Below are 12461 nucleotides of genomic sequence, written 5' to 3'. Positions count from 1 at the left end.
AATAATGTATGCTGCCAGTGGCGTCTCCTGGCAGACATAGAGTCATTGTAAACTTGTGGGTATAGCCCCCTGTTCTAGTGAGCACTATATCCAGGGTGTTCCTTCCAGGAACTTCTTTCCTAGAAGGACACACGTCCACTACCCAGCAGACTCAGAAATGCAGTTTACACTTCTGGGACTTACAGTTGCCATAAACTCTCTCTTTAAAGATGCAGGTTCTTTTAGCCTTAACTAATGAGAAGTCTTTGTTGTAACAATGTTGTATGTTTTGCTGGGCCAAGAGTATTTGCAACATCAGCATTTTTATGCCTTCTACCTTGCCTGCTACTCCTCCATACCCAATAACAACCATGATCTTCAGCTCTGCAAAAACCTCACTATTTTTTTTTGGCACCCTTGGGTTTCCAGCTGTAACTGTAGTCTCCAGACCATGTGTCTGTAGACTGCAACCCAGAGCCTTGGTCTTGCTGTTTCCACAGTCATTATGCTGTGATAATTAGTAATCATGGTCTAACAGTACAGTCTTTATTTCATTCTTAGTCTTCTTAGCCTTTTCATTTGAAACATCAAACAAAATCACAAGCTTCCAACACAACTATTATTAGATGACAAGCTGTCATCTCCCACACAGCTGTGTGTCACATGGCTTTGCAAGGGTCTTTCAGGGTGAGAGTGATAGACGAGAATCTTGCTTCATGATCAGAAGGCTGGATTTATTATTTCATGATATATAATACATTATGACTATACTAAAAGGAATAAAAAGAAAAGTTCAGAAGCTGCTAAGCTAAGAATAGAATAGGAATCTAATAACAAATTTCTGTGTCCAGGCAGAAAGCAAGGACAAACTCTCCCGTGAGTGGTCAGCAAATCCAAACACTCACAGAAGACCAATCACAGATGCACCTGTTACATTCCACAGCAGCACATAATAATTGTTTATATTTTTTTTCTGGGGCCTCAGCTTCCCAGAAGAGGAAAAATCCTAAAAGAAAGGATTTTTATGAAAGAATGTCCGTGACAGCTGTGTGTAAAGGATGCTTCCCCACAACTAACATTCTCAGACTGAAACTTGAAATTCAGTTCATGACCTCAGCTCATGTGGCGTTTTATGAGAAGCCCTTCAGGTCCCATAAGGATTTCTGGAAAACATACAGGTCTCCTTGTGTGACAGTCTGGCTTTTCAGCCTCAAGATGGCCCAGACCACTGTTGTAGCCTATACTGCATGGTTACTAGGGTTGCTACCCATGGCAGCAAAACTAAAGAATTTAATAGGATTGTAATTGAGTGCAAATGTCTGTTCTCTCATTCCAGTAATAAGAGTGAGGAATTTGTCCTGGGGTTCCTTTCACTGTGTATTCAAACAGTACTATTTGTCTTCTTTTCTGTTGTCTTGTAAATACCAGAAGTCCAGGCACAATTCTACCATGCTGCACAGCAAATAGAAAGCCATGAGGACAATCCAAAACATGAGCAGTCTTTTGAATTTGTTAATTCTAGCATTGGACTCATCTGCATTGAAAACTGAACAAGCTGTTGAGCAACCACTGTGTCTGGCCTTAGAACTGAAATCTCAATAGATTAAAATCACATGGGGTTTATCAATAGTAGTGAAAATATTAAGTTACTATCTTTTGTAAGTGATATTTTATAACCACAGGAACATATGAATGTTTAGTGAAAGGAACAGTATCTCACAGAGATAACAGAGGATCCATTCTGTCATCTCTGGCTGCTCTCCAAGAATAGCATGGAATTTATATCTACAGTGAGAGGACAAGTGATAATCAAACAGAATTCACTGGTCCTCTATGACTCATTAGTCTTAAGAATAAACAAAATTTTCCCTCTAAATGATTTATCTGTTTCTTGATAGGTTGTAACTCCATGCTGTTAGCTAACACACTGTCCACCTTAAAACCAGAAAGTCTTCTGGTACTTGACCCAAGAAGTTCTTTGTGCATTCTTCTGGGCTAATCTGTCAGAACACAGAGTCCACTGTGAAATGAACTTCTAAAATCCCCAAAATTGTTAGTGTAGTATATTCCCATCCACACCTCTGTGATTTAGCTTACACTTCAAAGCAGGCCAGACTCTGGTTGAGCGTCCACCTCACGTTTGGCAAGGAAGGGAGGTTTCACCAATGGTGCCTCATTGAAGTGTAACAAACATCACGTAAAGAGTCTGGAGAAATATATCATCCCAATCTCTCCCCTCTTCCATGTCTACCATGCAAAACCTCTTCACCTTTGGTGCAATCATGAACTTCGTAAGCATGCTTCAAGCATAACTCACCTATATTTCTCCATTTATCAAAGTCTTCAGTCATTAGCTCATGCTTGCCTAATCTCCCATTCTTATTTCAAGCTATTTTGTTCCTCAGTGTGCCACCAGAATGTCTGCCCATACTTCCCAAATGCCTGGGCCAGCTTAATTTGTTTTTGAAATATATTGTTGGTTGCTGTCCTGCCTGCAAAATGCTCAGGAATACTACTGACTATGCATCCCTTTCCTCATTTTGTCCTGCTCTTTTCTCATCACTATGAGACAATATCCTCCCAGAAACAGAGCAAAGCCTGATTTTCTGTCCTTTTAGCAGAAATTGCCAGAGCAACATTTTCTGCATTCCATGTCACTATCTTCTCTGAATACCTCATGAACTCCTGGGCTGCTGGAATGACAATACCTTTGTTCGTGAGAACATATGCTACTCCTCCTGCTTTCTTACTCATTATATCAGCCCAAACTGCTTTTGTCCTGGCCATCTTATAATTTAGACTCTTTTCTGGGTCTAAATTATAGAGCCAAGATCAACAATACCATGCATATGACTCCACACCAGTTTCATGTCATTCATGTGAAAAACACCAATTACTTCTTTTAAAATTTTAGAAGTTTAATAGTAATAAAATGGTTATAAAGACAGTAATACGAATTGGAGCAATAAGAACTTGGACAATCAGAGTTAGGACAATAAAGGACAATAAAAGCAAAGAATTACGTATGTTTGGATGCTTTCCTCTTTGAAGCATGGCTCGCTAACAAAGGATTAACTCTTAAAAGCAATAGCCTGTTGCATATTCATATATCTCATACATGATTCAAAAATTCTTTTCAAACAAAGGGTTTTCTCTGGTTATTGTCAACTTCTCCTCCTTAATACTGCTGGTGCCTTAAAGACAAGAAGGAGGTGGAAGAAAGCTTGTCTTTTCCGATAAAGGGGCAATAATTCTTCTCTTGGACATTTAGGTGTCTTGTTGCTGTTATCGCCGTGTGAAGAATTTCTCGAGCTAGTTAAAAAAAGTATCTTACATCACAAAGCTTTTATTTTAATATTATGTTATAGCCTAAAACTATATTTAATACACTACTGAAAAGGATTAATACAGTATAACTTTTTAACATAACACATACAATATTCATTTTAATATTTGTGAAAAACCAATCATAAAATATGCATTTTTCACCTTCATCTACAGAGGTAGAGACGTATGCTGCCTTCCTTACTATCTTCTTATTGTCAAGCATCAAGAAATCAATCATACCCATACTCTTCCAGTGTTCTCCATAGTTTTGGAAATCTGTATGACAAAAAGACTGCTAGGTATAGTAAGATCTTCCAGGAACTCTGAAATTAAAACCACCAGTTATGTTCTGAGTCCATGTCTTTTTCTCTCTCTTGCCCAATCTGTTTTCCTAAAACTACTCCTGTCACAGATTCATACAGGTCTATACTCCCAGTCTGCACCTGCAATGGCCAAACTTCCCACACAGTGACAATCAGAGAGTCTTAATACCTAGAGCAGGTAAAGAATATTACTGACATTACTGGTGGACTGAATTTGACCTGAACATCCAAAGAGGAACCAGTACCTGATTACAGCCACTGTGCTTTGGAGTAATTCCAAAACTGCACTCTTCAGCTGTGATATTAGTAGAAAAAAGGGAAAGTCTTACCTCTAAATGTGCATAGTTTTAAATTAGTTTTTATTGACAGTCATTTCTTTCACATATATATATTTTTAATTTATAGACCTGGATAATGTTTTGAAAAATATTTTACAGGGTAGCAGTTTTTAGTTTACATTCATGTGAAGAGGAAAACATCTATCACTACAATAATTACACATAATTTTGCTTCTGAAAACAAGCCCTTTTTCTATCTTCTTGATATAGATGGTAAGATGTCCATTTCACAAAATAAACTGACTTTGCTTCAGCTAGCTTTTGATGACAGAAACTGTCTGGCCATTAAAAGTATGTCCTTATTAAGGAATCAAATATCAGCTAACACTTAAAGAATGCCTCATTGATCTCAGAGTATTAGAGCTCTCTTCAAGCCAATGTGTTTCTAAATTATTTCAATTTTATACATTCTTTGATCCAAAGAAATGTCATGAATAAATAAGTGAATGAAAATAATTTTTTCATTCACTTAGAATGAATAAATATTAACATTTGCTGCTCTTATTTTTATCCCCAAAATTAATATTCGAATTTAACTATAAGAGTGAAAATCTGCAAACACTGTAGCAACTGAAAAATTACAGCCTTATCATAACTGAGTTACAACATTGCATACACAGCTTATAGGTCATAGGAAAACATGAAAATTTGATTTCCCTTCATTCCTGTTCTACAAGAAGATATTTTACCCATAAATGTGTAAAAAGCCCTGAATGGGAAACATTAGAAGAGTACAAAAGCTGTATCAGAATAAACAACTGCAAAAGATTAGGAGCTATCAAATTTGGCACAAAACAACCATCAACAAGCTATGAGCATTGAACACTTCAATGTGATTGCACAATTACCTCTTCTATCAATTAACCAATCATAATCTTTTTGAAAAAGACAAAATGTAGCTCAGGGACAAAACTGAGTCAAAAGCATAGCTTCTTTAGGTTGGCCATGAATTGCTGTATCGTATTGGTTGGAAGAGACCTCAGGGAGGTGACGTAGCCCAATTTCTTGCTCCAAGCATGTCCAGTTAAAGAAGGCTATTCAGGATCTCATACAGTTGAGTTCTTAATGTCTTCCCAGAAGACAATTCTGTAACATATCTGACTAAACTCATATTGTATTTTACCACCTTCCTCGGGAAAATGTGTATCAAATAGTAATGTCTCATGTTTCAACTTTTATTTCCCATCATCCTTTTACAGTACACTCTGGCTCTGTCTTTTCTATACATTTTGTTAGGTATTTGTGGACAGAAGTAAGGATTTCAGTATTCTCCTTTCTGAGGCTGAACAAATCCAGTGCCTTCGACTTCTCCATTATGTCACATCATGTATTCCTGCCTCCTGACCAACTCGGTGGTCTTCTGCTTGAGTTGTTTCAGTCAAGGTCTTTCTTGTACTGTGGAGCCTGCAGCTGGACCCAGTATTACACAAATCATCTCACAAGTGCTGAATAGAGAAGAGTAATGACTTCCTATGACCTGCTGTGTTTGTGCTTACAATCCAGGGCAGAGTGTATGACTGATTTTGCCACAAGGATGCACTGCTAACTCACAGTTAACTCGCTGTCCACCAGGATGCCCAGGCATCCAGTTCTTTTTACATAAAGCTGCTATCAAGACAATGAGCTCCAGCCTGTACAATTGCATTAGGTTATTCTATTTTAGGTCCATGGCTTTGTACACATTTAGGCTGAAGATTAAGATAATTTCTCATAGACAGGGCTGGAAGAAGCAGGAAAACCATGGACTAAAAAGTTAACTATATATGGGGCTTTATCAGTTCTTAGTAAGTACATTACTCACTTAGTAAGTAACGGTAATCAGCTGACAGCCAAGACATACACTCCTTAAATGCCTAATAAAGTTATCAAAAATACAATATACATAAAAATTAATGATTTGATATTTCAACCCAATACCTGTTTAATCATTGCCTACTTCAACAGAATATAATTAAAATTGTAAAAGACTAATTGAAGCTGCTGAACTGTCCTTCCTAAGCAATCACGCTTAACTATAAAATTTGGCACCTATTTATTTGATGCCAGCATACTGAATTTAAACACCAACCTGAGTCAGTACTCACCACGAGTTACTGAACTGACTGAAGATTTTAATTAGTACTTCCTGAAACATCATTTCTTTGTAAGAGGTGTCTAACTTACTGTGATAAGAGTAAATTCTGGAAATTCCTTGAATTGCTTGTTAAAAAACAGGTAAGCTGTCTAGGTACCTTGAATGGACAGAATGTACTTTCCTGACTGTACTGTTAGATAAGTGACTATCCAACATCCAACAGTTTTCACCATAGCTTCTATTTCCTATAACTTAGATTTATAAGTAACACTCCCTAGTAAAACGCTAACTTACCCTACAGACACATTTTGAAAGACAGCCTTTTGATTAGCATATAAAAAATGTTCTATTAAGACAGATTTTTCTTTGTGCTGATGCTTTTAGTTTAGTTTCCTACATCTCCTTACAAATTAAGCCCTCTAGTTCTCTGACTAGAATACATTTTCTACACTTTAAATGTGAATGTAGTAAGATGATTGGATGCTGGAGTAAGCACACATTAGATCCATCAGAAAACCAAACCATTTACAAGGGGGCAGTTCCTGAACATTTCACAAAAAGTAAAGTTGAGAAGGGCAAGCATAGCTCTACACAACAGACGTATTTTGCCCCTATTCCTTTCACTGAAAAGAACTCCAAAGAAGGCAGCCATAGCTCATAATGGCACAAAAACTGGTAAAAGGGTTGTCTGAAATATCAGAAAGGTGATATACCTTGATCTGTGCTCTTAAAAAGATTCTTTCCGTGATAAAAATAACTTTCTGTTTTGAAAGAGACATGTATTTCCCACAGAAATTCTAAATTAGACACCTTGACTTAGAAACAAAATTAAAATACTATGCTTGAAACAGCATTATTATCAATGGATAATAACAAAATATTCCTAGAATCCTTCTGGGACCTTGCTTCTCATAGAACAGTATCAACATGGTCTCTCCATCTGCTGAAGACACTGCACTGCTTTTTCAAAAATCTTGAGATCACAAACACTAAGAAACCTGGTCTAAAGCTCAGGAGCGTCCAAAGTACAGCCTCTCCACATAAGCTCTTTCTCATTGCACTAATAATCTGGTTTATGGTTGAGTAGTAAATATATAGACATAAAAATTTGCACATCAAACATCTTAGGAATTCAGCATTTGAGTAAAGGATGAGAACAGCATTTGATAAATATGAAGGCTTCTGCTGGGAATTCAGTATCTACAAAGGCTACAATACTTGAAACACAATATTTGAACAATAGTATCTATCTAAACCTTTTCCAAACATGGAAAAGTGAACAGAAAGCAAAACCAATTGTCTCTTCTGCTGCCATTTGCACACATTGACAAGGAAAATGTATTTGGTCTCCCTCTAGTCCATGACAAACCAAACTGAAGTGCAGGCACTTTTTTCAGGCAAAGATTTCCAGTTAACATGTTTTCCAATGCTTGTACACCTGCAACATGCCATCCTCATCCTCCAAAAATATCCTAAAATTAAAGTCCAAACTTAAAGGCAGTTGAAGTAGCAAGCTAAAAGGTTTTAGTCTGTCTTTCAAGACTCTTAAATCTCAGATTACTTCCCTGAATTTCTATGAGCCATCTTGCACTTCATCTGAAATATCAGGTCAGGCTTTTGCTGAAAATGCATGACCTGGGTTAGAAGTTTAGGGAGGAGCCAAATTATTTCAAATCACTTCAAACTTCTGACTTTCAGACTGCTTGCTTTTTGAATCTTTCTGTCACATACTAAACTATGATGGCAGAGTTCTTATATCATCCCTCCACCTCCCATATATCATCCTGAGTTTCTTATATCTAATGCCCACAGAACTTTAATGCTACATTATCCTCACTTCCCCTCCTCCCACCTGCCTTACAGTCACCATTACCACTTAATGGTGAACAAACAACAATGAAGGGACCGTAAGTTACAATAATATATTTTACTGCCAAGTAGCATTTAGGCTGACATAATAAAAGGTTTTTCATATAACCAAAATGCACATTTCTATCCAGAATCGTCTCTCCTGTACCTCTGAATTCCAAGAAGGCAGCATACTCTCCATTTTCTGGGGAGCCCTCTTTACTTGCTTCATTCTCCACACAGCATTAATTTAAAAATCATTTCAAATCCAGGAAACCACATACTTTATTTAAAAATTTGAGGAAAAGGAACTTCCCAAATGTCCATTTAAATCTTTACACTTGTTTCTCTGTGATGTCTCAGTCTTCCAACTCTTGAATACCAAGATGAAGTTTGCAAACAATTCCAAAGCACTGAATTTTAAGTTTAGATTTATTTTGAGTTTGTAAAGAAAGCAATTTTACATCAGTAACTTGACAAAATTCAGTTAAATATAGATCTTTCAACAAATGACAAGTGTTGTAGAAAAACTTTACTTAGCTCATTTTGAGACAGATAATGTAAAAGCTGCCATAGAAACAAGTGATCTTGAAGTTTACTCATGTATCCTATACAATTTTATGTTAAACTCAAATACTGAATATTCGGAGCACTTTAAATATTTTAAGCTACACAGACAGGTAACAGCAGAGCCCAAATGCCAAACTATCTGCCTATTTTAAATACTATTTTAAAAGCACTTCATGAAGTTGCAGGAATTCCACCTGGTATCACATAACTTATTTCAAAAGATGCTTACTGAGAAGTAGTTTGTCCAAATATATTTACAGGAGACAATATTATTCTTAGGGTTGTGGAAAATTGCTAGCATACTGAAGCTGAAGTTGTAAGTTACAGTGATATCACCATGATTTTTGCCACTGCCTTCACTGATGCAAAAATTTCTTTTATCTACTTATTCTTCTATTACATAAAAGGTGTAAATGCCAGCTCAGATTTAAAAAATAGCTACTTGAAAAGTATTTCCACAAGGCACACGTGCAATATGAAGCTAAATTATCACATATATCAAATTTCCAGCCTTTATTACTATTCCATATTCCATATGAAAGTCACTGATACATTGCAGCAAAAGCAAAACAAAACAGAAACAGCGCCACTGTTAACCTTTGCTGAATTCCTTCGTAAGGCTATGTAGCTGAGCTCCAAGGGAAAATCACTTTCGTGGGGAAACATATGGTACCATATTTTTAACCAAGTTACTAAGATGAATTAAAAATAAAAAGATTCAGTACTTGTGAACTGCTTCATTACTACAGGTATGGATCCCACAGCCATGATTATATGTGGGACATATAGTTCTATAAAAATGTTTTAACATTCACATAGTTAAGAAGCAAACGATAAGAAGTATGACTTCTCAGTATGAACACATTCAGTAATAATTATTAATCTTAGCTTGAGAAACTGAGATTACTTCCATTTTCTTATTACAAGCAGTGGCAAATTGACTGCTGAAGTGTGTCTCACCAAAGCTGTTGAGCTTTTATGTTATGCCATAATCTGATAAAAATTCCACTAAACAGAGCTGAAAATAATACCACAAAAACCTTTTAGGTTTTAAATTTCAAATCAGAGGCACAAATGTGATGGTTTTGGCTATATTCATGTGAATCTGTGAATAGTTAGTAGGCTTCAGCTTTATTCTATTTATTATCAACTAAACCACTTTGATTTTTTGTAATGTTAGGTCTACCTACATTAAACCAATTGTGTGTGCTCCAGTATACATGCATCTGACTCAGTTCATTGGACATGTGTGGCCAGCTCCTGTCTCAAACCTACCTTTGTGGCTTAACTACACACATTCTTAATAGAGGTCTTGCTAGCTTTAAGTCAGTGCTATATTAACATAGCTCTGAGTTTCAAAACCAGGAATAGCCCTTGTTTGGCCACACTGAGACAGCGCTTGTCTGCAAGCACTGGTACAGATACAGTCCTCACACGGAAGGGATTGAAGAAATACATTCCTGGAAGTAACTTATTTCTTCAGCTGAATTTAGCAACATACCTTGTAGAATCAAACAATAATTTGTTTAAGAAATTAAGGGCAATGCAAGACATAATGATTTAATTTTCATTTCTGCTCATAAAGTATATAAAAAAAGTAAAATAAATTTAAATCACTACATACAAATGTAAAGCTTGAACACTCTTAAAGGTACCTGTTTTACTTGAAACACTTCAAATGTTTAGTGCCATTTAAGCCTGCATTTTTAAAAATGTGAAATAATAAACTCCTACAAAAATATACAATAACAGGAAGCATTTTATTTTTAAAACATCTGGGGGGACAGGTATGGTTTGTGAGTTTTCTACTTGTTCTTCCATGTTTCATGAGCTGTTCAATTGAAATGTAGCCATGGAATGGCTTCATAGTTAAGGCTCAGGGTCATATGATAACTCTACGTGAATCTAAGCATGAGTAAATGCTTTCAATTTTTTGGCAACAAATTTCACACTACAACGTAGTGAGCCCCTTTTTATCATCAGCCTCCTATGCTGTATAGGGGACTCACCTCAAGTATTACACGTAGCAGCCACAAGGAATAAGAATCAGAGTGCATCAGCGTCAGAGTTCCTAAAGCTATTAATACAAAAGACCTTCTCCTCAGGAGAACAGATATGACTCCAATTCAGAGCTGTACCACCTCTTCTGATCAGACCTACAATCTCCTCTCCCAGAGAGCTACTCACCTATCTTAAATCAAGATCTGGAAACAATCCACCATCATGAGAACACTCAGGCATCTTTCAGTGTTTAAACTGTCATCCCATTTTGTTAATGGCATTTCCCATAAAAAAAAGATTTTCCATTGCCAAATAGCTTAGGCAGTTGGACTTATAAATTTTACAAATTCATAACATACTAAAACCAAACTTCACACATTCATCTTATACTTGCACAGTACAGAAAAAAATATAAACCACAACAAAATCATGCACAGAACACCAAAATAATATATGAAGTTTGATTTTGTTCAAGGTCTTGAATAAAAAAGTAGTAGTATTAGTAATCTCATGTTGTGGGGTTGGTTTTGTTGTTGTTTAGTTTGGGTTTTTTTCTTTGTTTTTGCTTGTTTTTCTTTTTAAACACATCAAATTTGACATTAGAGTAAGTTTTAATTCCCTACCTTCCCCAAATACTGATTCTTCAGATTCCAAAGCAATTCTGTGTTCTAAATAGGCATTTATGTATGTATTTATACTTTAATTTTGTATTTCTTTCTATGTAGAAGACTAACTCAAATTCTCAAATTTAACACAAATAACACAAAAGTGAATTAATAAAACATTAATATACTTTAAGAATATCCCAATCAGTGTTTTTATCACAGATTATTTCTAGTCCCTTTTGAGTTGTGTGTGATACATCAAAATAAATACTTGAGATTTATTGTTGTTCTTAATATTCCAAAAATATATCTGCATCAGTTCTCTTGCTTCAAAGTCATCAATGAAAATCTAAATTATTCTGGCTGCACATTAGATACAAAACTGCACCAAACCCAGATTTAAAAAACTCATACTACTACTAGGTATTATGCAGTTACATAAACTGTTGAAATGCTTAACTTTTTAATCTAGCATATCTAGCTAACTTTAGATGTTAAATTATGAATATGCTGAACAACCAGTCATTTGACAGATAATCAAAAAGCACCTCACACAATGACTTATTATTTCCACCTCTAAGCTTCTGTATCACAATCTATGTGATTCTTATTCATCTGAATGATTCTGTATCAATCACTTCAGTCCTGGACATCAAAGTAGTCAATTACTGGCTCTTCCTTTAATGGTTTGGATAAACCACTGTTTCCACTAGTCCTGAAATTACAAGAATATTAGACATTACATGCATGGAAAAAAAAGATACAAGGTAAACTGAATCACAAACTCCCATAATATCTCAGTGTGCACATACACACTGCATTGGTCAATAGCATGTAGTTTTAAACTAAGTTTTAATCAAAGTATCTTAATGCTCCAGAAAGCCTTTGTTTACTGAATTTTTACAAAAACATATGACTGATTAAATTAATGTACATCAACATGTGTCTGAATGGATTAAATGCCTTTTGGGGTTTTACCAGAAAATGTAATTTACCAGTAATATTTATTACTAAAATGATACTGTACTGAAGACTAAATGTTCAAAATGCCTTTTTAAAGGAAACAGCAAAATAAATACTGCCAAAGTGAGCTGATGATCAAACCTGCTTGCTTTCAAAAGCAAGAGTAACACAAAATATACAGTCATAGCAAATCCAAACACTGTAAAGATTTTTTTTCAGTAAGACAGTACGAGATCTTCCAAAAGATTTTGTAGAATTAAGAATTTCTAAAGAAACTTTACTTCTAGTAATGAAAAATGAATGGCTAAGACCCTCTATTTAATTTTGCTACATAACTCCTTAGCATTAATTATGGTCACTGAAGACAGGAATCCCACAGAAGTAGAAACAGACAGTATCAACCTATTAAAAACTGACACTGAGTTACACCTTA

At 35.6% G+C, this 12461-nt stretch overlaps 2 protein-coding genes across 3 annotated transcripts in view; both read right to left on the bottom strand.

Annotated features, from left to right (window-relative positions):
• SLC12A7 (solute carrier family 12 member 7) overlaps window positions 1-12461 on the bottom strand; it is a 119543-nt gene that overhangs the window by 99590 nt on the left and 7492 nt on the right. The gene's annotated exons all lie outside the window — the stretch shown is intronic.
• NFX1 (nuclear transcription factor, X-box binding 1) overlaps window positions 8304-12461 on the bottom strand; it is a 75681-nt gene continuing 71523 nt past the window's right edge. For both annotated transcript variants that reach the window (XM_059475131.1, XM_059475138.1), the window contains one exon: window positions 8304-11780. In XM_059475131.1, coding sequence (XP_059331114.1) covers window positions 11705-11780 — 76 coding nt within the window. In that variant the 3' untranslated portion in view covers window positions 8304-11704. The remainder of the gene's footprint in view (window positions 11781-12461) is intronic.

This window comes from Ammospiza nelsoni, chromosome 1 (assembly GCF_027579445.1).
Source record: "Ammospiza nelsoni isolate bAmmNel1 chromosome 1, bAmmNel1.pri, whole genome shotgun sequence".
Lineage (NCBI taxonomy): Eukaryota > Metazoa > Chordata > Aves > Passeriformes > Passerellidae > Ammospiza > Ammospiza nelsoni.
This window is presented reverse-complemented; position numbering and strand designations above follow the sequence as displayed.